This window comes from Thamnophis elegans, chromosome 6 (genome assembly GCF_009769535.1).
Source record: "Thamnophis elegans isolate rThaEle1 chromosome 6, rThaEle1.pri, whole genome shotgun sequence".
Lineage (NCBI taxonomy): Eukaryota > Metazoa > Chordata > Lepidosauria > Squamata > Colubridae > Thamnophis > Thamnophis elegans.
In genome coordinates, this window is record NC_045546.1 from 72,377,059 (window position 1) to 72,403,260 (window position 26,202).

Sequence of the window (26,202 nt, forward strand, 5' to 3'; positions counted from 1 at the left end):
AGAACTCTGGGGGGGGGATCAGCTCCTGTTGTTTTTCTGGTGCGAGAGCATGAACCACTGCAGGGTCCTGCTATGAAACCTGGCCCACAGTACTACCCCAAAACAAGACACCATTTTCCCTAATAACTGGTACAGCAGTAGAATGGACACTTTGAGTAGGCGCAGGACCCTCCTGAATATCTCCCTGAGGCTGAGAATGCGGTCTTGGGAAAGAAATACCCTTCCTGCCCCGGAGTCCATGACGACTCCGAGATGTAGAATGTGAGTCCCAGGAACAAGGTGGCTCTTCTTGAAATTCCGTGATCTCGCAGAGTCTCGATGGTTTGGGTTAGATTCTTCTCCGCTTGAAGGGGCAACCAGGACAATAGGAGAATATTGTCCAGGTAACAAAGGATCCTGATGTGTGACGATCAGATGTGGGCGGCTAGAGCTGCCAGCACCTTCGTGAAGACCCTGGAGGTGGAGGAGAGGCCGAACGGGAGAGCCCGGTACTGGAAGTGCCTCCCCCCATAGGAGAACCGGAGATATCTTCGGTGATCTGCGAAGATGGGAATGTGAAGATAAGCTTCAGTCAAGTCTACTGAGGTGAGGAAATCGCCCTTTCTGACTCCCTCCAGGATGGTGCAGAGGGAGTGCATTTTGAACCGCTGATAAACAATGTGGTGGTTCAATGACTTTAGATCCAGGATCACTCTCCAACCCCCAGAAGCCTTTGGTACCACAAAGAGGTGAGAATAAAAATCCTGACCCCTCTGATGCGGAGGGACCAGTTGGATGGCCCGAATCTCTAGGAGATGCTGTATGGCTTGCTCCATCAGCAGCCTCTTGCGAGGGCATTGGGACATCAGGCATGGCACAAAGTGCTTCTGAGGGGTGGAGAGGAACTCCAGAAGAAGGCTGAATTTGATTGTTTTGATTACCCAATTGTCTGTCATGGTCTCCTCCCAGCGGTCAGCGAAAAACACTAGGCAGCCCCCTATTGGGAGAGAGTCCATTTAATCACTTTCACTTTTGGAATTGGCGATTACCTCCCACCCCTGATAAGACTTCTTGGAGGGGAAACGCTGGGTGTTTCTATTAGACCTGTCCTGATTGGATCCCTGTCTGGGTGGGAAGGACTGGCGTTGTGGTCCTTCTATAGAATGGAGAAGGACGGTTCTCCAGCTTCTTGTATATAGAGGAAAGGACCTTGTGTTTATCCTTAGATTCCATGAGGTAAAGATCCAAGGGAGCTCCGAAAAGCTGAGTGCCACTAAATGGGGAGGCTGCAAGGCGCCATTTGGTCTGGACATCCGCCTGGCAAGGCTTAAGCCAAAGCAGGCGCCTGGCCATGACCGAATTGGCCATGGCTTTTGATGCAAAATGGGCTGCGTTTAAGCAAGCATCTGCTGAATATTCAATGGCCGCCTTAATTTTGTTCAGATCTTTGTGTGACCTAGTATCAGTGGTTGCTGCCCTGGAGAAAAATGAAGTGGCTGTGGAGGCCCGTACTGCCCAGGCACGTGCCTGGTAACCCTTCACTAAGGTTTGATCTGACTTTTCTCCTCAGGCTTGAGGACTTCCTCTGGGGCTCCAGAGACCACTGCGGGTGAAGACAGGGCTGCAACCAGCGCGCCCACTGGAGGTGTCTCAAGAAACTTGGTGAGTTCTGGAGCGATGTTGTAGAGGCTTTTGTCCAAGGTGGTTGGCAGGGGACCTGTGTCAGGGGAGGCCCACTGTTGTTGAACCACATTCCTAAAGATCTTTGGAGATGGGATGACCTCCTTTTCCACTATATTGTAGGTTCAGAGAAAAGAGCATTAGGACGGTCACTCGAAGTTGACTCAGCAGCCTGGGTCTGAGTAGACGAAGCAGAGGAAGAAGAAGGTAAGCCGCTTTTATTGCTTTGAATAGAAGAGATTTAAAGCGATCAGTTTTGAAGCAGGGGCATCTGGGATGATGCCCTCATCATCTGATAGATCCGAATCCGAGGGTATCTTGGTCCCCAAAGATGGAAGCCTGACTGACTGAAGGAGAAGGTGTAGTTTGCCGAGTGCCCCTTGATGACTTATGCCTGTGACCGTGGGATGACCTAGATGATGGGCGCTGCTGAAGCCCGGCAGCAATGCCTTGTTTTATAGCTTCTGAAATTATGGCAGCCATCTCTGTAGGACAGGAGATTGAGGTCTGGGGCACCCCAGTGTTCTGAACTGGAAGGGGACCAGCCTGTTGAGGGGGACATCAAAAAAAATTCCCCTGGTGTCAGACTCTATGGAAGACAATGAGGAGGAGAACAACTCCCCATCTGATTCATCTAAAGATGGACAAGGCCCAATAGGTGGTAGTTCAGTGGGTGGGTGGGTGGGTGGTTAGGTGAGGTAGCTTGATCCTCCATGGGAGGGGGAGGAGAGGCCTGGATGTTCTGGCTCACCTGTTTTTGGGCCTGCTGAAACTCCTTTTCCAGGGCCTTTTGTCTTCTTTCCTCAGCTCTGAGAGAGGTTTTAGAAGCTTTAGTAGCTTTCCCTGTGTCAGGAGCCTCCTTTGTTGTCCTTTTGCGGCTGCTCCTTACCCCTGGTGGCCCTGCCTCCAATTCCTTGTTGGGAATAGCCCCCACCATTGAGTGTTCAGCCATGCCTGCCAGAAAGCTAGACCCCGAGCTGAGAAGGGATTGACAACGATCTCACTGTTACAGTCAGAAGGAGTGCCGCTGCAGCCTGGGACGTTGGTCGGCTCAGCGATTGCCTCCGCAACGCTGGGCACCCAAAATGGCGAACACTGCTTCTTCGCACGCTTTTCCAAGCTGCAAGATGGCCACCGCTGGTCTTTGCATGCTTTTTATGGCTGGCAGACTCATAAAATGGCGGCTGCTTCTTCCGATGCCAGCCGGGGAGCGAAATGGCTGGTCGTGAGGCTTCTGAGACAGCAGTCACTTCCAAATGGTCAGGGGATGGATGCAGCACGCTTCGTTAAAATAACCCCAGAGCTGCAGCTTGTGAGCTGAGGAGTCAGCGCCGCGCTGACTGCGGCTGGAATGCGTCCCGGAGTGAACTCGTGCTTGCAAGACAGATAGGCAGCTGAGGTGAAGACCGAAGGTTGATTTTTGAATCTCCCGCCCAAATCAGAGCATGAGACAAGGAGAAAATATTCCAAACAAAAAATTTAATTTTGAAAAATGCCAATCTAATAAAATAGCAATAGCAATAGCAGTAGACTTATATACCGCTTCATAGGCCTTTCAGGCCTCTCTAAGCGGTTTACAGAGAGTCAGCATATTGCCCGCAACAATCTGGGTCCTCATTTTACCCACCTCGGAAGGATGGAAGGCTGAGTCAACCCTGAGCCGGTGAGATTTGAACCGCTGACCTGCTGATCTAGCAGTAGCCTGCAGTGCTGCATTTAACCACTGCGCCACCTTGGCCAATTTAGAACAATTTAGAACAATTTAGAACAATAGCAAGGAGGAGAGATCAATTCTCACAGCTAGTCCTAGATTGGACTGAGTCTAAACTGGGAGGAGTTACCAGGGCTCGATGACATCACAAATGTAGACTCAGTCCAATTGGTTACTGGACAGAGAAGCCCAGTCTGGCTGCTGTCTCCATGATCACAGGAGAAACATATGGCTGCTTTAACAGTTTGAAATGTTATTCATGAAAACACACTATACAATGCAGCAGCTAAAAAGATCAATGCAATTTTGTGCTTTATTAACAGAAACACAACATCCAGCTCATGGGACATAACCGCCAAAGTGTACTCAGTTACAACATAGTTGTATCTAGTTCTAATTACCAGAGTAAAAGTGACATGGGAAAGCTACAGCAGGTTCAGAAGAGAGCTACCAGGCTAAATAAGGGACATATAAATCAATCCCTTTGAGAACTGATTAAAAGAGCTGAGCCTGTTTAACCTGCATATTAGAAGGCACGATAGCAATTTACAAATATCTAAACAGTTTTCATGTATAAAAGGAGGCTGGCTCCTTGTTGAAACTGAAGATATTCAAAGCTCTAAGAGTCTGAAATTAAAAAGTTTAAAATTAAATTTAGAATTAAAGAATAGAAATTAAAAGGACAAGATTAAAGCTGAATATTAGAAGGAATTCTCTGATGGTACAAGTTTCTTTTCTTTTTTTTACATTAGCAATGGATTCGTTCTCACTGGAGGTTTTCAAGTAGGCTGGATGACCACTAGGGATGGTTTAGTAAATTCCTTAAGTAAAGATGACTTTCAAGATTCCTTCCAACTTATTTCTATGATTTGATCATGGCAGATTACTCTAATATATAATCTTTAATAGTTTCTACAGCTAACTCAATGGCTCAAAAGTTTAGCCATTTTCTGGAATTCATGTACTGTATGTGCCAGTGTAGAAAATCAATGATACCCTTGAAGAAATTAATCAAGGCTGTTAGAAAAAATAATTTAAATCCAGAAGATGAAGAAAATGATAGAAATTCAAACAATCTTTCCCTTAACTTTCTTGAGCATAAGAAGTAGAGAGTTAGACTTTCATATACTGTTAGGCTTTCAAAATTATATATTGATGATGTTCCACTCATTCTTATGGAGTCTTGTTTTCTGATCTGGCTACCTTTAAGAGCTTATAGCCAAACATCTCGATCATTTTGTTTCAGAGAAAAGTTCATTATTTAAAAGATTTTGGCGTTCAGCTGTAATCATCATCACTTGTAATCTATCACTTGTGATCTATGATAAACAAATACAAACATCAACATAGCTCCTGCATGATTATAACTGGATTTGAAGAGAGCAGTGATATGTTATTTTTTCTGATAGGGAAGAAGACATCAAGTCATGAAGATGATGGCTTTTCACAAGACAAGGTATCGGGTTTTATAGATCCACAATGTGCTCATTGAATTGGAGGAAATTAGGCTAAGAATCCTTATTCTCCTGTTTGAGCAAAACTCTAAACCAAAAAATGTCCAGAATTACTTCCATTTGTTTGGGGGAGGGGGTTTCTTTGTATTTATGATAATGTATTTCAATGTTTAAACAATGAATTGAATACTATTCAATACAGGAGCCGAGGTGGCGCAGTGGTTAGGGTGCAGTACTGCAGGCCACTTCAGCTGACTGTTATCTGCAGTTCAGCGGTTCTAATCTCACCGGCTCAAGGTTGACTCAGCCTTCCATCCTTCCGAGGTGGGTGAAATGAGGACCCGGATTGTTGTTGGGGGCAATATGCTGACTCTGTAAACCGCTTAGAGAGGGCTGAAGGCCCTATGAAGCGGTATATAAGTCTAACTGCTACTATCATGACATGATTATTCAGGAAAAAATTTGATTAATATATTAATCAAATATGAAATATGAGAATTCCCTGCAATAATAGATAAGCTTTCAAGCAATGACTTCCTTGAAGTGAAAGTTTGAGTGTCCAAACTCCTGCATACATTTTCTCTCCTTCTAGTGAAGGAGGGAAGGAAAATGAAATAATTTTGTTTTACAAGTATCAGAACAAACTAGTGTTGAAGCCTTTGGTTTGCTATCTGATTTTCAGAGGCCCATGCCAGATTCTGGGTCTTAGTTATTATTAGGGGATGCAAACAGGAATATATTAAACTGAAAAACTCTCAATGATGTTCAGAGCCTTTTGACTCCTAACCAGAGACTATATGTATGTCAAATATACAAACAATAGTGACACTGTTACATTGTTACCAAAAGTGATTCACACACAAATTTGCATTGAGAATTTTGCCAGATTTCTTTCCCTTCCACATATCACCTACATATTTTTCTTCAATATCAGCTTACCAGTTTTGAGGAAACTTTGTAATCTTGAATTCAGCTATGTTTTTGCATTCTTCATCCTTTATGCATTAAATGTATCAGTAGGTTTAAACTTGAATGAATCTAAAAATGCTGTTATTAAAGAGGTTGATATATACCATATTTTTCAGCACACGTACTCCAAAGATAGATGAATTTTTCCATCCTGATATAGAAACAAGTGAAAAAGGATACAAGCTCTGATAGAGAGTTATAAGAGATTTCACAGCTCTGCTGGCATTGACACATGTGGCCCGTATAAGATTTGGCAACAGTTTTCCAGTCACAATTGCTCCATTAAACAGAGGGCCAAAAAATGGGACCTGTCAATAAACAAACAACATGAATATAAAGCATTAAAGAAGTGAAATAAATTCCTGTGGAAGAATTTGTATTATATTTGAGTTTTTAGCAGCAAAAGTGTAACACCTATGTGCACACATACTATGTAAAAGTTTAATTTCTGTATTTTTGGTGGAAATCTTTGTTAAACTTGACTGCTATTACATAAATCAACCAATATTTACAGCATTTAAAAAAAATCTTTAAGAGTCTCAACAGAGTTGCCTCTATGTACTAGTTTTAAAGCAAAATCATTATGTCAGAAAGAACGAATATAATTATATATTATGGTAACTACATAGCCCATTAAATATGAAAACATGAATTCTGAATTTAGATGAAACTACATCTCTTAATAATCATTTTCAACTTTCGACATGTGTGCTAGATCAATGAGAAAAATGTAAAAATCGAGTTTCCTGTAATTGAAGACATCCCTTTCCCTCCTTAAATTTTCTAAAATGTTCCACATATGTTCCAAAATATATCTGAGAGGAATTTGAGATGGTTTTCCCTTTGCTGCTTTTGAAACTAAAACAATTTTATTGTATGGCATATATTAAAAAAATTTTTTGCAGAATGTTTCCATTCTCAAAATTACATGAGATAAATCTTTTTTTTTGAGGGGGGGGAGGTGTTATTCATAATATGTGAAAATAACTTTTTGGATGCTATTGGTAATGGATTTAATGGGCTAGGATATTTCAGGATTTCAAAAGCAGTGCTTCTAGCAGCCAATAAAATGTACAGATATTTGAGTTTTCTTCAACATATTATTTCTATTTACATATGTGAATATATTATATGTAGTATATGTAGTATATGTATTATATGAAAAGCGGAACCGAAAACCTGTGGTGACAAACCACCTGAAGGTTACAAGCAGATTACAAGCAGTTTGGTGTCGAAACTGCCCTCTAAATTCTAGGGATGAAGTCACAGTAATTAAAATAACTAGGAGATTTCAGTTTGACAATCCATCAGATAAAATGGACCATGTTTAATAAACTTATACCATTAAAACATATATGAAAAATATGAGAGTGTCCTATAGATTTTCAAAATTCTTGTGATTGTAAAGCAATATTATCTTCATTTACATTTTTGCTTAGTTGGTAATTATTGAGCAAAATGAAGTAGTGCTACAACTCAATTAAAATACAGTTCAGTTTAAAACAAAGCATTTTAGTTCAGAGACCTATCTTTGATAGTAAGCAACATAGTTTAAAAGCTTGTGAATGAGAGAATTATTGTACCAAATGGCTGAGCATTAATCTCTGATGACTGGCTTCAATATAACGAGGCATCTGTGTCCCAGGGACCTCTCAGTGTTTCCCTGGTGGTAGGCACACTGTATTGAGTCTATGGCATTCTTTGTCTGCTTTTACAGGCAGCTTTCCCCCTCATTGTTTAGAGTATCTTAATGCATCTGTGATGGGTGGTATGCATTCATACTAAAAGACCTACTATTGTTTTCTCTCAGAGGCTTTGTCGAGCAAAAGACTTGAATCATAGTTCCCAATAATTATATTGGTTAATTAAACAGACAAAAAAGTTTGTTAATCATTGCATGGTTACCAAACAGGAAGATAAAAGTGAAAACAATATAAAGCTGTAGCAACAACAAAAGTAACAGTTACTGCATCAGAGATTCTTATATTATGTAGTTATTAATGCAAAATTGGTAAATGTTAACGTTACTCCAGGTGTCTCTACTTGGATGCAAACAAAAAGGCTAACATTATGAATGTAAAAGGCCAAACGTTACCATGGATCCTGGAAACCTGAAAAAAGAAACGACAGCTTTTTCATTTGATTAGAGAACTCAGTTTAAATACCAAGAATTGCAACCAGCCAGTATTTATCTCTACAAGACACTTTCATTCATTCCATGGTCAGTAGCTGATTGACCAAAGGTCGGTCACATTTGCCCCTGAAATGTGTTGAATAGTTGATTGTATCACTATAATTATATTTTTAATAGACAATAAATTCCATTTTGGTCTTATTTTTTCCAGAGGATTTTTAAAAAATGCTTAATGCATAACTTAAACAAGCTTCTTCCTATCATATATTTGCAAATACATTTTAGATTGTACTTAAAAGTTGCTTTAAGAAAGTTGCCTAGAAATTGAATAACAGCAACCACTTTTAATATAAGCATTACAAAAGACATGGTGTTAGAGGGGGAGAATCTAATATTGAACTATTCTCTTCCAACTGGTTCCTTCCAAGAGTGAGAAATCCCAATGTTGGAATATTAATATTGAGGGGTCCTGGGTGAATTGAATTGAATTTACTTTATTTGTATGCCGCCCTTTTCCCTGAAAGGGACTCAGGGCGGCTCACAATTCAAGGGAGGGGGAAACAAACAAAGTTACAAAATATAAAGACCACACACAGTTAAAAAACACAACAATCATACCATTCGAAGTGGGGCTGCAAGTCTTTAGCCCCAGGCCTGTCGGAACAGCCAGGTTTTAAGGGCTATGCGGAAGGCCTGGAGGGTGGTGAGGGTACGAATCTCCACGGGGAGTTCGTTCCACAGGGTTGGAGCAGCCACAGAGAAGGCCCTCCTCCGGGTAGTCGCCAGTCGACACTGGGCGGCTGATGGAATTCGGAGGAGGCCTAGTCTGTGGGATCTTATTGGTCTAGTGGAGGTAATTGGCAGTAGGCGGTCTCTCAAGTACCCAGATCCAATACCATGAAGGGCTTTGTAGGTGACAACTAGCACCTTGAAGCGCTCTCTAAGCTTGATTGTCTTCTTGCTGAAGTTTCTTTACCCAAACTAGATAACATCATCATATTTTGAAACATCTACAAGAAAACAATCAAACTCAGAGAGAACCCAGGACCCCTCATTTCAACCCTCAGCTACAAATATTCTCCTTTATTGACATTGATTAAAATATTGGAATGAGATGGGAAAGAAGAAATTAGATTCCGAGAATCTATACCTCTCACAACCCTATACAAATGGCCTTCACTTAGTGACTGCCTTATACAACAGCCATTTGCAGGTATAAATATGATCACTTACCGCCAGTCCTAGAACTGACAACCTTCACAGGTTTATAAAGGAAAGCTGAAGGAAGATTGCAAGCACAGTTGCAGTTCACCAACTAATTACTTAATGAACAAGTTTCCAGTCCCCAATAAAGGCTACCTACATCAAATTACTGGTTTATAGAGAGGTAAACTGCAATAAAATAAAATGCATATGCTCTGGCAGGGCAACATACTATGTATACAGAGCAAAACTTATACTAACTTGGGTACTTGAGAGACCGCCTCCTGCCAATTGCCTCCCATAGACCCATCAGATCCCACAGATTAGGCCTCCTCCGAATTCCATCTGCCGGCCAATGCCGGCTGTCGACCACTCGGAGGAGGGCCTTCTCTGTGGCTGCTCCGGCCCTTTGGAATGAGCTCCCCGTGGAGATTTGGACCCTCGCCACCCTTCAGGCCTTCCGGACAGCCGTTAAGACCTGGCTGTCCCAGAAAGCCTGGGGTTGAGTTCCCCCACTCTACTCGAACTGTCAGGCTTCAGACCTGGCTGCAGCACAGAAACCGCTTTGGTCGCGTTGACCGATGATCTCTGGAGAGCCAGGGATAGAGGCCATGCCTCCATCCTGGTGCTCCTTGACCTCTCGGCGGCTTTCGATACCATCGACCATGGTATCCTTCTGCGACGACTGCGGGAGGTGGGGGTGGGAGGCGCTGTTTTACAGTGGTTCTCCTCTTACCTCTCGGACAGGTCGCAGTCGGTGTTAGTTGGGGGGCAGAGATCGACCCCTAGGCCCCTAACGTATGGGGTGCCGCAGGGTTTGAGGACCCAGATTGTTGGGGGCAATATGCTGACTCTCTGTAAACCGCTTAGAGAGGCCTGGAAGGCCTATGAAGCGGTATATAAGTCTACTGCTATTGCTATTGCTATTTGGTCCTGTCCCCCCTTCTTTTCAACATCTACATGAAACCGCTGGGTGAGATCATTCGACGGCACGGGATAAAATACCACCAGTATGCGGACGATACTCAATTGTATCTGTCCGCCCAGTGCCAACTCAACGAAGCGATGGATGTGATGAGCCAGGGTCTTGAGGCTGTTAAAGACTGGATGGGGGTCAACAAGCTTGTGCTCAATCCAGAAAAGACCGAGTGGCTGTTGTGTTTCCCTCCCACGAATTGGCCAAGTGTTCCATCTCTCAGTCCTCCTGGATCCACAGCTGACCTTCGAACATCATTTGTCAGCTGTGACCAGGGGGGCATTTGCCCAGGTTCGCCTGGTGCACCAGTTGCGTCCCTACCTGAACCGGGAGGCCCTCACAACAGTCACTCGTGCTCTTGTGACCTCTAGGCTGGAATACTGCAATGTGCTCTACATGGGGCTGCCCTTGAAGAGCATTCGGCGACTTCAGCTAGTCCAGAATACGGCCACGCGAGCGATCGTGGGTGCACCTCGCTTCACCCACGTAACACCTATCCTCCGCGAGCTGCACTGGCTGCCTGTTGGTCTCCGGGTGCACTTCAAGGTGCTACTTATCACCTACAAAGCCCTTCATGGTACTGGACCTGGGTACTTGAGAGACCACCTACTGCCAATTACCTCCACTAGACCGATACGATCGCATAGATTAGGCCTCCTCCGAGTTCCATCATCCAGCTAGTGTAGACTGGCAACTACCCGGAGGAGAGCCTTTTCAGTGGCTGCTCCGACCCTCTGGAACGAACTCCCCGTGGAGATCTGGACCCTCACCACCCTCCAGTCCTTCCGCGCCGCTCTAAAGATCTGGCTGTCCCGGCTGGCCTGGGGTTAAGATTCTAACCCCACTCGAATTGTGTGACTGTTGTGTTTTCTTTTTAATATGTTGTATTGTCTCCATGTTGGAAAATTGTTTGTCCTTCCCCCCCGCCCTTTTTTGAACTGTAAGCCGCCCTGAGTCCCCCCAGGGAAAAGGGCGGCATACAAATAAAGGGAAAATGAAAAAAAATGAAATGAAATTGTTGTGTTTTTTAAATTGTTGTATTACTGTCTTGTTTGTCTTACTTTTCTGTATTTGTTCCCCTTCCCTTGGTTTTTTGTTCAGCCGCCCTGAGTCCCTTTGGGGAATAGGGCGGCCTACAAATCGAATAAATACCAAATACCAATACCAAATACCACTGATGATTTACCCAATTGAGCAATGGAGGTCTACAAGCAAGCAACTAAATTCAGAAAGCAACTAGGTAAGCAGTTACACTGAAATCTCCTGAAACCTCTTCACAAAGAGGTCTTCAACAAAACTTTCAGCAAGTTAAAACTGAAATTCGATTCTTCTGCTTAAAAGCACAGTATTCTCTCTCTTCTTTTTTAGTGCTAGATTTTTTATTGGTCAAAACCAATCTTTTTAATCAAGTTATACACCTGAATTTTAATAACATAAAAGAGGCTCTGGAAACCCCCTGCTTGAAAACAGGGCAGGAGGTTCAGTTTAAAAACCCACATGACAAATTGATCAACTTTAATATTAATAAACTTAATCTAAAAGTGTTATGTAAAATACATTTCAATGAAAGAGATTTCATTACGGAGTGCCAAAACAGATGCTTGATTTCAACAAACTTCAATATGTCGGATATTACTACTCTTCATTCTGATGCAAATTTCTAACTGCAAAATGTCTTTTAATTCTCTACACGTCATCTGCTTCTGAATCTGAGCTCTTTTTCCTTTTTTTCTCTGAGTGCTTTAGTGCCTCAGGGTAACAGCAAAAACTATCCCAGAAGGCTGACTCAGTGTGCTATTCTGACATCATCTTAAAATGAATTTATTAAGCAGCTGAACATTTCTCCCACACCAAACAGTGCCACAGGATGACATTAATAAACACACACTGAAAAATTTGTGTAAACTGTGAAAAATTACAGCAGCTGAACAGGTGAAAATTAGATTCATCAATTTTGCTACTGGATATGATTGAAGGCATTAAAGATTAAAGAAAGAGAAGGGAAAATAAGAGCACATGATCATTTTTGCTCATTGTCATTTGATATGAATTCTTACATCAGATCTTTCTAAGAACATAAGCAGGCATTTTGAGGTTATATAACCATGTATTATTCAATCAAAAATAAAACTAAATAAAAGCACAAGTTTTTCTCTGAATGTTACCCCCAAACTATGGAATGTTCTTCCTTTTTTGTTCCTTTTTATTGAAAATTAAGATAAAAATGAATACAGAATTAAATGGAAAATAAAAAGCAACGGCAACTCTCTCCCCAAAAAGGAAAAAAAAGAAAGAAAATAAAAAGAAAACATCTTGAATTTATTTTTGGGATTCATTATAGCTGTGAAGGGTTTTTTTCCCAAAACCTTTTGATCAGAATGAATAATTAACTGGGCGATGATATGCTATGTAAATTTGCTTACTGCCAATACATTGTAGAAAGGTTCAATTTAATGCATTTTAATGCCACATTTGGATTATTTTCATAGATTTAAATGACTTAATGAATCAATTAAAAACAACACTATGCCACGAAGACTTCCATTGAGTTTAAATCCCACACTCTCATTTTTTTTCAAGATTTCCAAAAGAACCTGTCATAATTGATATATGGATTTTATATAATACTGAAAAGATTCTCTTAATTTTAAAAGAGCTGGATGTGTATAACTCTTCAAAATATGTTAATGGTTGTAAGTTATGAGTTTTAGCAAGCTTAAAAAAGGAATGATAGAACTTGACTCATCTGAAATAAAGCTGAAACATGACTAATGCTTTCGCAGAACAGATTTAACAATATGAATGTTCATAAATAATTAAACGTTTAATTCTATTTAATTCACTTCCTTTTATTAAATATATCTGCCTTTACAAGAAAACTATTAAAAAACAGGAACAGAAATCAGGAGAGCTTTCATTTTTCAGCTGTCCAAGTTTTAACTATCAATGAAATGACTGCCTAAAAGCAGTAGTTTTTTTAATTACTAAAAGGCTGTTGAATATTTTTATTTCATCAGATCTTTGAGGCTTTAAGGATCCCGTGAATACCATGGCTTTTTATTGTTTATTCAATTTATTTTTATACATTAAATGCATTTATTATTATAACACACAGCAGTACTGAAGGACAATAGAAGGAAGATAAAATCGTAGTATAAAATGCAGATAGCACAACTAAATGATAAATGGTATAGTTCTTATTCTCCAAATACTGCTGGAACAGTTCAGTATTTAAAACTACCATTCTAACTGGGGGGGGGGGGGGAGGCATCTCATAGTATAGGGGCAAAACTGAAAAACATTGATGTCTCCTCCCTCCGCTTTATTTACTTCATGGACTGGGACTCATAAGCCATTCTGAAGAGGTATATGCATTTTAAATGGGTTAAACGAGCTGCTTCCTTACAGAGAAGGCAGCCTGTAAGCATCTGTCAGGGGAAGAAGACAGGCAGGTGGATGCCAGATTCCCACAAGGAAACTCAATGTAGAAGCCAGGAGAAAGTCACAATTTGCTCCTTCTTTTACTGCTTTTCTGTCTGCCCTTGGTCATTCTGTTTCTCTATTTAGCTAAGGAAGTATCTCTGAAACAATGATCCAACAGGTCATGGATTGTCTAGGTTTTTTAAAACAACAAATCAAAGAAACTTCACATCCTCGCTTAAACCATGACTATGGTTTTGATTGCCCTGCGTTTTCTGTGAAAGATATGTCAGAAACTTTCATCTTAGCTCCCATTTCTGCTATCCTTAACTACAAGGGAACTAGCTATACAGTCCGATCTCCATTTTCATCAACTATACCTGGTCCTTACAGCCACAGTAATGATAGCATCCTTTCACCTCATCTTCAAAGAGGTGAGAATATTACCAGTACTATCTTGGACAGTTGGCCCTGAAGCCACTTCTCAGAATTTTAGCTGGCTTTTTTGTCCCAATATAACTGAGGTTTCATTGAGTTAAATCACTCCATACATCTCCATTCTATGATTTGTATTTTAATTTCTTAATTTGTTCCTGAATAAAACAACCCCAATTTTCTTATTCCGAAGGAACTTTTCTTTTCTGGGTAATTCTAAAATGACATGCCAATTACAGGAGATAAAAACCAACACAAAGAGAAGGCAAAATTTGATTTAGCTACAGCACTTACAAGAGTAGTAAGAATCTTTTGAAGAAGTACAGTATAAAGACACTGGAAAAAATACTGTGCATCAATACTAGTATGAATGTAAAAAAATGCCATGAGATGTTAGTTTCAACTACAAAAAGAATTCAATATCATTTTAAACTCATTTTAACATCAAACCTAACTTTTGCATTTTTTTATTTTTAATCTGATTTTACTTTTGTAATTGCTTTAGATTCATCTTGGTGAGGAGAAAAAGCAGGAATATGTTATTAATTTAAAATTTAAATGTTGAACTTCATTTTTTGTACACTTTGAAGCCATATATATACATTAAAGGAAGTAATTTTATTCTACTTTCTCTCATTTTTCTACTGTTCCTGAATGACTTCATAATAAATGAATGCATGTACGTGTATATGTATGTGTGTATAACACACATACTTTTTTCTGCAAAGCTTCTAAACAAGTACAAGTTACACATCTGTCAGTAATTAAATCAATTCACCTCCACTTATAAATATGCCAGACTACTTAACATGAAAGTTTCCATTTCATTAAGAGAAAAAACATTTTTTAAGAATAAATTTTCTTTAGAATTAAGAATGATTCTACTATTATAAGAACCTGACCTTGTTATATTGAACTTCAGGACTTACCTGTGGTTTCTTCATAATCTCGATATAGAACATACGATTCCTCATTGGATAAATAACAATTAAAACATCACCAAAATCTGTTGGTATAATGCCTCTGCGATAATTTCTGGTGTGTTCAGACCAGATAACATGAACTTCATCATTTCCCAAGTGACGAAGCTGTAACAGCAAATGGATTTGCTATTAATCAGAATGACAGAAGAGTTTGAGGATGTAGGCTATAGGAATGAAATTATAATGCCAACAGTGTATCTGCTTCATCAGAGAAAATTGTATAAAAATTATTTTCTGCATGTTAAATAACTTCCTTTTTTCAAATATCGTGGGACCTCACATGGATTACCTTTTTGTGACAAATGAGTAAAAACATATGAATGACTGGAACATCAAGAAAATGGGACGAGCTTATAAGAGATAATTCACAGTAGATATGCTTTGTATCCATGGCAATTCAATAATTTTCATTAAAGTTTTAGTAGCTACATTCAATTAATCAAAGATAAAATTAACGAAGTGGACATTACAAAAAGAGTTTACAATTTCAAAAGCTGTGGCAAAACCAATGTCCTCTAAGACTTACTGTATTTTTCGGAGTATAAGACGGACCTTTTCGGCATGCCTTTTTATGGTACAAGGGAACTAAAACACAGGGGTATTTTAGAAGAAATTACCTATGGGAGGCTTTGCTGCTAAATTGGGAGAAAATTAAAAGACAATATTGTTTAAAAATTCCAGTCTGGCTATCAACTATCGAAGCCTTTTCATACGCAATAATACACAAAAAGGAACAAACAGTTAGATATGGTGAAATATTGAATACAGAGGTGAACTTAAATCTATGCAAGATCTGGAAAAGGAAGGTATAAAGATGAACTGGTTTTCATATGTGCAAATACAATCTAGATATGACAAGGACCGTAAAGAGGAAGGTTTTTATGATAAAATGACTGAGTTAGATAAAATTTTGGTGGGTACTGATGAAAAAGTAATTAAAAAACTTTATGGACACTTACTAGAGGTTAAGTTAGAAGAAGAATAAGTTAAAGGAACTATGATAGCTTGGGGGGGAAATTTTGGCCATGAGATTAATTTAGAGAAGTGGCAGAAATTGTGGTCTCAAAATGACAATGTCAACAGCATATAAAGAAAATTTGTATAAGGTGTTTTACAGGTGGCATCTACCTACGATGAGAATAGCAAGAATGTTCAAGAATAAATCAGAAAAGTGTTGGAAATGTCATCAGACACTGGGTTCATATTACCATATTTGGTGGACTTGCGCCGAAGCTAAAAGATATTGGACCAAGATCCACACGTGGTTGGAGAAAATGGCACAAAAACGGTATAGACTTTAAACCAGAGACTTTTTTATTGGAAATTATACCAGAAATATATAATAGAGACTTGAAATACTTGATTGTAAATGTTTTAACAGCAGCTAGAATTGTATTTGCAAAAAAATTGGAAAAATGAGAAAATATCAACGCAGGAGGAAACTATTCAAAAAATTATGGAATGTGCAGAAATGAGTAAATTGACATTTGAAATCAGAGAACAAGAAGATGAACAATTTTACAAGGTTTGGGATTTGTTTTTATTAATGGTTAGATAAAAAATCATGGTAATGGAAAAAATGGGAAAACTTTTTATATTTTAAGAATAATAAAATGATATATGCAATACTATAAGGGTTTAACACTGTTAAGCAGATTAGAATGATGTAATGGAATAATGTATGTATGATTTCAATATATAGAATATTTTGTTTAAAATGTAGGAATAATAATTGGAGTTGAACTACTGAGGCAAAATGATGTTGTATGTATGGATTCAATATTCAGAAAATCTTGTTTAAAATTAAGGAATAATAATTACAGTTGACATTTAATAATAATGTACTTATGTTTATCTAATGAACAATTTGTGATTCAATATATAATTGTAAGTGGTGACCATGTGAAGGATGCACAAAATCTTGTAACCAAACGACACGCTATATGAAATGGAAGGAGGTTGTATGTGTTTTATTTTTTTTGTTCGTTTTTGTTTGTTTAAAAATAAAAAAAAATATTTTGAAAAAGACAGACCTTGCCCCCCCAAAAAAGTGGGTGAAAATCTGGGTGTGTCTTATACTCTGAATGTAGCTCTGCTGGCCCCCACCCTTCAGGCATTTTCAGCCTCCGTGCGTCATAGTTTCGGGCAGTTCCAGGGGGCGGGAATCCTCACTTCCACTCGGATTTTAATAATGAGCAGCACAGGTCTTTTAATCCATTTAAAACAAACCCTATCACCCTACACGCATTTAACTGGAGCGGGTGGGGTGGGGTATGATTTTCATGCGGGAAGAGGGAATTGATACCGAAGGCTCCACTCCCGAGATGCTCCACTCCCGAGATGCTCCCCATCTTCCAACAAATAGCTGTCAACATTGAAAACCAGTTTTCTTGCAGCAAAGCCCGGTAGACATGCAGCACTTCAGTCCTCCTGGATGCTGTCATCTTGTAAACAGGTTGCTGGGCTTCCCAGCAAGCCCCCCTGTGCCTTTGCTGCCTCGGTTGGAGCCTGATTCCCAAAGGGGCCTTGGGAGTGTGGAGGCTGGGACTCTGTTGGTGAAGCGGACACTGCGCAGGAGGTGTAAAGCAAGGTGGCTCACCGTTCTGCCTGCCCCTTTTCCAGCCAACCCAGGCGGAGGGTGGTTGGCTTCTGCTCCTGGCCCAGGAGACAGGTCTGGCCAGGAGGAAAGAGAAGGTGAGTCTGCAGAGAAGAAGGGTGCATGGCTCTGCAATGTGCAACGGGGGACGAAAGCATTTTTGGTGGCGGTGCCAACTACACGGCCCATTTTTGGAATCGGGGAAGGGATTGTGGAACTGCCACTAGAAAATGCTTTCCTCCCCAATTCCAAAAACGGAGGCCAAAAAAGTGTATTGCATTTCAGGCAACAGATGGTTCCAGCCTGCATTGCAGCCTGAATATGCCTCCTGGTGAGATCTGCTGCTCGAAATGCGATGCACTTTCATGGCCTCCACACAACCTGTTTTTGGAATCGGTGAGGAAAGCGTTTTTGGGCAGCAGCACCATGATCCCTTCCAAAAACGGAGCGTGTGGCTGGCACTTCTACCAGAAAATGCTTTCCTCCCCCAATACTCATCGCAGAGCCTCCTTCTCCACCTTCCCTTTCCTCCTAGCCAAATCCATCTCCTGGACCAGGAGCAGAAACTGACCACCCTCCACCTGGGTTGTCTGGAAAAGGGGCAGGCAGAGTGGTAAGCCGCCTTGCCTTATACCTCCTGCGCAGTGCCTGCTTCGCCAACCAAGTCCCAACCTCCGCACTTCCCAAGGCCGCTTTGGGAATCAGGCTCCGACCGAGGCAGCAAAGGCGCAGGGGGCTTGCTGGGAAGCTGGGCAACATTTTAACGAGATGACAGCACCTAGGAGGAGTGAAGTGCTGTGTCTCTACCGAGCCTTGCTACAAGAAAGCTTGGTTTTCAATGCCTACAGCTATGGATAGGAATTTTTTTTTAATGGATAAAAAGTTCTGTGCTGCTTGCTATCAAAATCCGAATGGAAGTGAGGATCCCCGCCGCCTCAAACCACCCAAAAATGCGAGGCACAGAGGAGGCGATGGTCTGTGGCAATCCCTGCAGCCTGGAACATCTGATTGGGGGGTATTCCACCTGCCAATTAGCTGCTCTTGCTGAATTAGGCTGCAATAACGTGCTAAAGCTGAGCAGGCCATTTGCTGTTTGCTTCAAGTATGCTAGCCAATGGATGCTGGCAGACAGAGGCAGAAACTTTTTCCCCTGTTTTCCTCCCCAAAAATTAAGGTGCGTCTTATACTCTGAAAAATATGGTAGGTTAAAATGAAAGTTGGGTTCTTTCTGAAAATTATTTATTTATTTATTTGTGCAGCTACAATCTGATTTTCACTTACTTAAAATTAGTCTTACACAATGGGACTTAACGTAAGTAATCGTATATATTCTTGCATAATGACAACGGCAAGTAAAAAAAAACCCTACAATTAATATTCAATTATTAACTTGATATACCGTATTTTCCGGAGTATAAGACACACCTTTTTTCCTCAAAAAAGAGGCTGAAAATCTGGGTGTGTATACCCTTATGGAGGCTTTCAGAGAGCTCTTAGGGAACGGGGAGGGCAGAAATGAGCAAAAAAAATGGACCATTTTTGCCCCCCGCCCCCCAGCAGCACTCTATAAACCTCCTAAGACTATGCATGCAATTTGTTTGACAAAAAATGGCCCATTTTGGTGAAAAATGGACCATTTTTTTTTGCTTGTTTTTGCCGCCCCCCCCCCCCCGGAGCATTCTGCAAGCCCCCCCAAGGCTATTCATGCCTTTTTTAAAAAAGAAAACAGGCTTGTTTTTGTGAAAAATGGGCCATTTTTGGGAGGTTTGCAGAATGCTTTTTTCCCCCTTTTGGACAGCTCTTTAACTGAGTGATGAGAATTACATTGATCAAGTGCTGTGCCAGCAGAAACAAAGTCTTATGTGCTGCAGATTGTCAGTGATTTCCTTCTCCAGCACATGGATAAATACACCTGGAAACATTTACCTACCTACCTACCCTCTCTCTCTCTCCCTACCTATCTACTATATTTCTCTCTCTCTCTCTATCGCTCTACCTACCAATCTACCTACTCTCTTTCTCTCTCTCTCCCTACCTATCTATTTCTCTCTCTATCTCTATTTCTCTCTCTCTATCCCTTTATCTATCTACCTACCTAATTCCCCCCTCTCTCTCTCACCCTACATACCTACTGTATTTCTCTCTCTTTCTCTCCCTCTCTATCCCTCTATCTACCTACCTACTTTTTAAAATTTTGCCTCTTCAAAACCTTGATGGGTCTTATACTCCGCTGCGTCTTATACTCTGAAAAATACGGGTACCTCAATTTTACCCACATCTACAAAATCATAAATTTGGGAGATATTAAAAGGTATAATTATAGCACACATTACATCTTAGTTAGCTTACTACTGTAATTTTAACAGTAGAAACCAAAAAGCGCAGAGAAAGCAAGTAGAAAAAATACAATTTCTTGGTCCAATATTGTCAAAAGGATACAAAATAATTTCTTACTTCTAAGTTTTTCTATGAGTATAAATTTTTTAATGCTTATTGCTGTGTAAGTATGCAAAGTTAGTACAGATAGTCCTCAAGTTAGAACCACAATTGGGCCTGGAATGTCAGTCATTCAGCAAAGTAGTTATTAATCACCCCTATGACTGCTGCTGCTCAATGACTGCAATCCTGGCACTCCTGGTTGCGGTCATCAAACAATCTCCTGGGTCATTCAGCGGACCTAGTGAAAGAACTGCATGTCAAGTTCAGCTCTGATGTATGCATGGAAAGGAACTGCTGTAATGAGCTGCAGGAATGGTGCTGGGATCTTTGGGATCTGACCTCTATTTTTGCAGCCTTACAGAGGAGTTAACACCCCACACATGCGTGGAAGAGAACGCCAATGGCAGGCTGCAGGAATAGAGTTCTTTCCTGCAAGTTTGTTTCTGCAGCCCTTTGAAAGAGTTCATTAGTGGAGAATTCCATTGAAGGCCTGAGAATCAGAGGTCAGCTCTCTGAGATCTGAGTTCCATTTCTGTAGTCTACCGGAGGAGGTCCGCTCTCCTTGGCAGGCAATACTTTCATTCTGAAAAGCTGCCTACCAGGGCGGAAGCTTAGTTTCATGGCAGGTGAAAGCAGTTTGCAGCCTTCCCTGTTGTTTTCCCCATTAACTTTCTGGGGAAGCTGGGAGAGAAGATTGAAAAAGGTGATCACATGGGCACTTGGAAACTGGTTGTGAGAAAAGATTGTTAAGCATCCAGAACATGATCATATGATCACTCTATGATAGCTGAAAGTGCATTATGGGTCGACAAGCACCCTTTCAAAGGCTATTGTAACTTCAAATGGATGTTAAACTGCCTGTCATAAATCAAGGATTACATGTATTTACCTGTATTTAAGGATTATCTGTATTACCTGGCCCAAGCTGTTAATATTTAAGAAAGCAACAAATGCTTATACTGGAAATAAATGAACTTAAAATACTGTTTGTTTATAATAAATTACAGATTTTATATATAAACATTTTCTGTGTGTGCATTAAAATGCCAAGGATTTAAAAGGCAAGTCTCAGTTTTTGATAACAAATATTGAGTTCTAAAATGCAGACATTAAAATTAGAAACTGGATCCATATTTTAAATGATCCCAAATAGAAGGACATCTTCAAAAAACAAAAGTTAGTAAAGAGCCTAACTTAAATTTTGCTATCAACCCTATCGAGAATGATTACATTTCTTCAATGTATTTGCATAATAAGATACCCTGTAGATTTTGAACATTTGCTGTTTTTTAAAGCCTTTTAACAAGAATTCATGTTTGGGCATGCAAGTCTATGTGTCATTCGGCAACTACTGTTTAATAAATAGTGATAAAAGATCTTTAGCTATTCTCCTTGTCTGCCAGGCTTACACACACTAATGCGGACTGTGGTCATGGTATAAGACACCTAATAGTCTGACCTTTTTTCCCTACTAATTGTATTATGGAGCCAGCTGGCTTCAGAAAGGAGTTGTCTGCATGATTGAAGAACTTCTGCTAGGGTTAGGCATGGGTGCTACTTTTACTGAGTAATAGCCCATCCTGACATCCCCATTGTCTGCCTGACAGAGTGCCCATCCTAAAATCGAAGTTTTATTTGTAAATTAACCAAGAAACTTCCTGCCAGAACAGTGCTGCCTGGAGACTGATAATGTGTGCCTTTCATTCCCTTTCACTCTTACTGTATTCACTGCCAATTTGTTTTCTGCTGCCAGCCAGCCTTAGGCTATAAAAAGCCTTGTAAGACATAAGTGCAATTATAGTCCTGGAGTCAAATGAATTGAACAAATCCAATAGCGCAGCTCTGTCTCCACTTTGCAAACCCCTACAGCAGTTAGATTAGCTGCTAAAAATCTAATCTAGCTATAACTAATGAATTTCTTGAGTAAAGAGCAAAGGTTCATATGGGGGGGGGGAGAGCCGTGTTTCTCAGCTGATTGGCTTTCTGTCACTAATTGATTTTTTAAATAAAAAAGCTACATATAATTCTGACAAGGAGCTGTTAGTTAGCTACGGTGCATGCATCTCTACTATGGTTACAAGATGATTGGATTGAAAACCAAAATGAAAGACTGCACATAATGACAAATCCTTAAGACCAAAAAAAATACCATCAAATGGTTATTTCACAAATCTGCCAGCAATTACAATTACTTTACTGTTTTTTCATCAGAAAATAGAAAACTGAGTTGTCCTGCTAGCTGGTATTAAGGAAACATGCCTTTAATTATTTTATTCTAAACCAACTAGTAATATTCCTCAATAGTTGTCAAATTTATGACACTTATTTTAGATGTCATGTGCAGGTGCAACTATTTTACATACAAAAAAGCCTCTCTTATCATTAAATATTTCTATGACATCTGTTTTACTCTGTGGGTCAAAAAATATACTGCCTGCCACAGAATGGTCATATTTATAGGCAGTTTTTCTGGACAGCAGGTGGTATGACCTTCTGTCATGCTATTGAATTTGTCAGCTAAGCAAGTTATTCAGCTTTCTCCTTCCAATGCTTGGAAATTGGCAAATTAAAAGGAAGGGGGAATGATAATAGCAGGAATACAAGTATCACCTAAATAGCTGAAGAGGCAAAATGTATTGTTAAACAGAGAAGCAATCTTAAAGTGTGTATTTTTTCTGACAAGAGATTTAAATATACAAATTTATATAAACATGATCTAGAAAATAAATATTAAAAATGCCTGCCTCTATAGATAGACTTTTAAAAGATGTTATGGAAGAGAATCAAGTTCTACCACACAAGATCAAGACTGATTTCAAAGTGGATTTAAAAATGATAATGCTACACATTGGACATGCAAAACAAACCAGGTGATGTCTTAATAATTAAAAGGGATATGCAAATAACATAGCGAGTAAGTGATTGTAATTGTAGTCTTTAATAAAATTACTTCACAAAACCCCCAAACACAATAAACAATCATGCTGCTAACAGAAGGCAACAGGCACTTCTGAAAAGATAATATTATACTATTTGTATTTAGGTTTATATTTTACCTTTTTGGTCAGTGAGTCATCTGAGTCAGATGGCATTCGTGTAGATACATGAAAAATTACTTCTACAGTTGAAGTAGCATAATATGGGGCTGTTTGTCCTGTGCTACCGTTACGCTGAAGACCACCCATAAACCCACAGTGAGTTGAAAGATCAACCTTAATCAAGCAGAAAATAAAGATGTTAGCCTTAATTTGTAATTAAAAACAAAGATAAAGGAAATATCCTCTGAATTTACTGGAACACTTTTACTAAACGAACTTAGCCCTCTCTAAGCGGTTTACAGAGTCAGCATATCGCCCCCACAATCTGGGTCCTCATTTCACCCACCTCGGAAAGGATGGAAGGCTGAGTCAACCTTGAGCCAGTGAGATTTGAACCGCTGAACTGCAGATAACAGTCAGCTGAAGTGGCCTGCAGTACTGCACCCTAACCACTTGCACCACCTTGGCTCTTAAAAATTAATGTTTTATTTTTGTTATTTTAGCTGACTTGTAAGTCACTTTAATTGAAGTCCACTTTGATGACATGTATCTCAGTTTTTCATAAATTGGTATAAAACAAGACCTTACAATAACATACACAAATCTTAAAGTAACACTAAAGCAAAACACATAGCACTAGGCACATAAATCAGTTCATTTTATAATTATTCCTACACAGAACACTTCAGATAAGATATCCAATATATTACAGATATCATACATGTTATATTATAATATATGATATGCCATTCATATGTATTAAAATGACAGTTGGTCTTACCTGAACTGTTATTTTAAGAGGTGTTTGCAGGATCTGCAAACCCACTCTGGAAAAAAGTAAATTGTTTCACTGACAACTAAATAATGAGGTCTGGAATCAACTAATGGGTTGTAGAATATCCAGAAGGGTGCATAAAGTTCTCCTTATAATAAACATTTTATGGTAGATTTTTCTGAATGAGGGTAACTAAGTGCTCAGAACTAAAATTCTTGCAGTAGCCATTGGTACTATATTATTTGGTAACATGACGGGCATCATGTTGGGGTTCATAGATGTTCTGAGTAAAGAAAAATTATAGGATTAGCTCTCCTGGCTTCTTTGCTAAGTAGTAACCTAAGTGATATTACATGTCTGTTGAGAACATGTGAGAGTTGAACTCAGGCTCAGTAACAAAAGAAATGCTGGATTAAATGGATTGGACTAGACCAGTTAATCTAAAATGTGGATAAATTAATATCACAACTCAAATATTCCATTACCACCATTAATATTATTATTTGAAACAAGACATTTGGGCAATATTTACCTCCCAACCCAATCCAGCAATAAAATCTTCATATGCTTGGCTTCCTTGTGGATTGGACAATATTGAGCATTTATCTTCTTGTCCTTCAGCAATGTAAACTACTGCAATCTTGTGAGTTTCACGACTGCAAAAACGAACGAAAATATTGTACCTTTATATAATGGATTTTTATTCTGAAGAGTTACATGCAGTGTAAAATAGATTTCAACAAAAATAATGAAGAATGTATAATTAAAAATATACAAACAATAATTTTGTTGACAACTGAAGAAAATATATAACCCGCTCCCACAAGTTTAGTTGTTGGCACTTCACATTTTTCTTAAAAATAAACAATTTTTTAAAAAATTAAACACTTCTCCCTGCATGGATTGCATTCTTCTCTTCTACTCATTAAACTGACCCTTTGGAGCTAACATTACTTTTTTCTTTTACTATCTGTTTTCCTTTTGTGAATTTGACATGTCTGTAAGCTATGAAATATAATGTTACAAATATTCCTACAACTACTGAATTCTACTTCATTTGGCATTATTTTAATCTTGGCTAGGAATGTAAACCAAAGATCATTGCAAACCATCTATTTAAAAAATCGTAAATTTGTTTCCCAACATTCTGAAATAAAGCATTACAATGATTTAAATATATGTCTATTGAGTACTGATTATATAAACTCAATTTATAACCACATTAATTTTGTCCATTTTATTTTATCATATGACCACAATTTACAATATTTTTTGCTCAAAACTGCCATTTACTTCCAGTTTATAGCAAAAAAGACCTGAACAATGCAATTTTTTTGCACTGGGTTGCAGACAATGGGTTTGCTTAATGACTGTGATGTTCACTTAATGACTGCTGCAAAGAATGCCATTAAGTAAAGGGACTCACTCAGTGACCACTTCAGAAAAGGTCATAAAATCAGTCACAGCCACATTCTCACTTGCTTAATAACTGGCCTGGTTTATGGCCATAATTCCAGGCTCAGTCATAAGTCAAGGACTACTTGTAGGCAAAACCAATCCAAAACTGTCCAAGAATCAAATTGGTGTGGATAAGTAAATTTTATTTATATATGTTCAAGACCAACATGGTTTTTAATGGAATTTGTTCATAACGATGGATTTATATTTTGTAATTATAAAGAAAGAGTAATATATGTATTTTTAAAGGTAAAGGTTCCCCTTGCACACATGTGCTAGTCATTCCCAACTTTCGGGGACAGTGCTCATCTCCGTTTCAAAGCTGAAGAGCCAGCGCTGTCCGAAGAAGTTTCCGTGGCCATGTGGCCGGCATGACTAAATGCCAAAGGTGCATGGAACGCTGTTACCTTTCCACTAAAGGTGGTCCCTATTTTTTTTACTTGCATTTTTATGTGCTTGGCAGAAGCTGGGACAAGTAACAGGAGCTAACTCTGTAACAGGATTCAAACTGCCGATTTTTCTGATCAACAAGCTCAGTGTTTTAGCCACTGAGCCACTGCTTCCCTATGTATTTTTAGAAAACATTAAAAAATATTGCAGCTGATACTCTAAGCATATTCATGAATTGTAAGTAATTAGAATGTTTAACTTACCATTGTCTAGAGTCTAAATTTTTCAGTTCTCTCAATAACTTAGAATTTTTCTTCAAAATATTAAAACTTTTTCTAAAATAAATAGAATAAAATTATGGTAGAATATCTCATAATACATAACTGGTATATTTTGTAACTAACAAACTGGTGTATTTTGTTAATTTAGCTACTCTGAAGTCCTCCTATCTGACTGCTTTTGGCTCTCAATAATTCCTCCCTCCAAACCTATTAACTTCTGTTTAATGGTCTAACATCAGGATCTAGAGACCATTTCGAATAATGCACCTAAGAAAGTGGGA

General features: G+C 39.3%; 1 protein-coding gene across 1 annotated transcript in view; it reads right to left on the reverse strand.

Annotated features, from left to right (window-relative positions):
• Positions 1-26,202, reverse strand: part of RALGAPA2 (Ral GTPase activating protein catalytic subunit alpha 2) — a 194,857-nt gene that overhangs the window by 60,379 nt on the left and 108,276 nt on the right. The window contains 5 exon segments of the mRNA XM_032219499.1: positions 5,974-6,101; positions 14,891-15,049; positions 23,036-23,191; positions 24,325-24,448; positions 25,904-25,975. Coding sequence (XP_032075390.1) covers positions 5,974-6,101; positions 14,891-15,049; positions 23,036-23,191; positions 24,325-24,448; positions 25,904-25,975 — 639 coding nt within the window.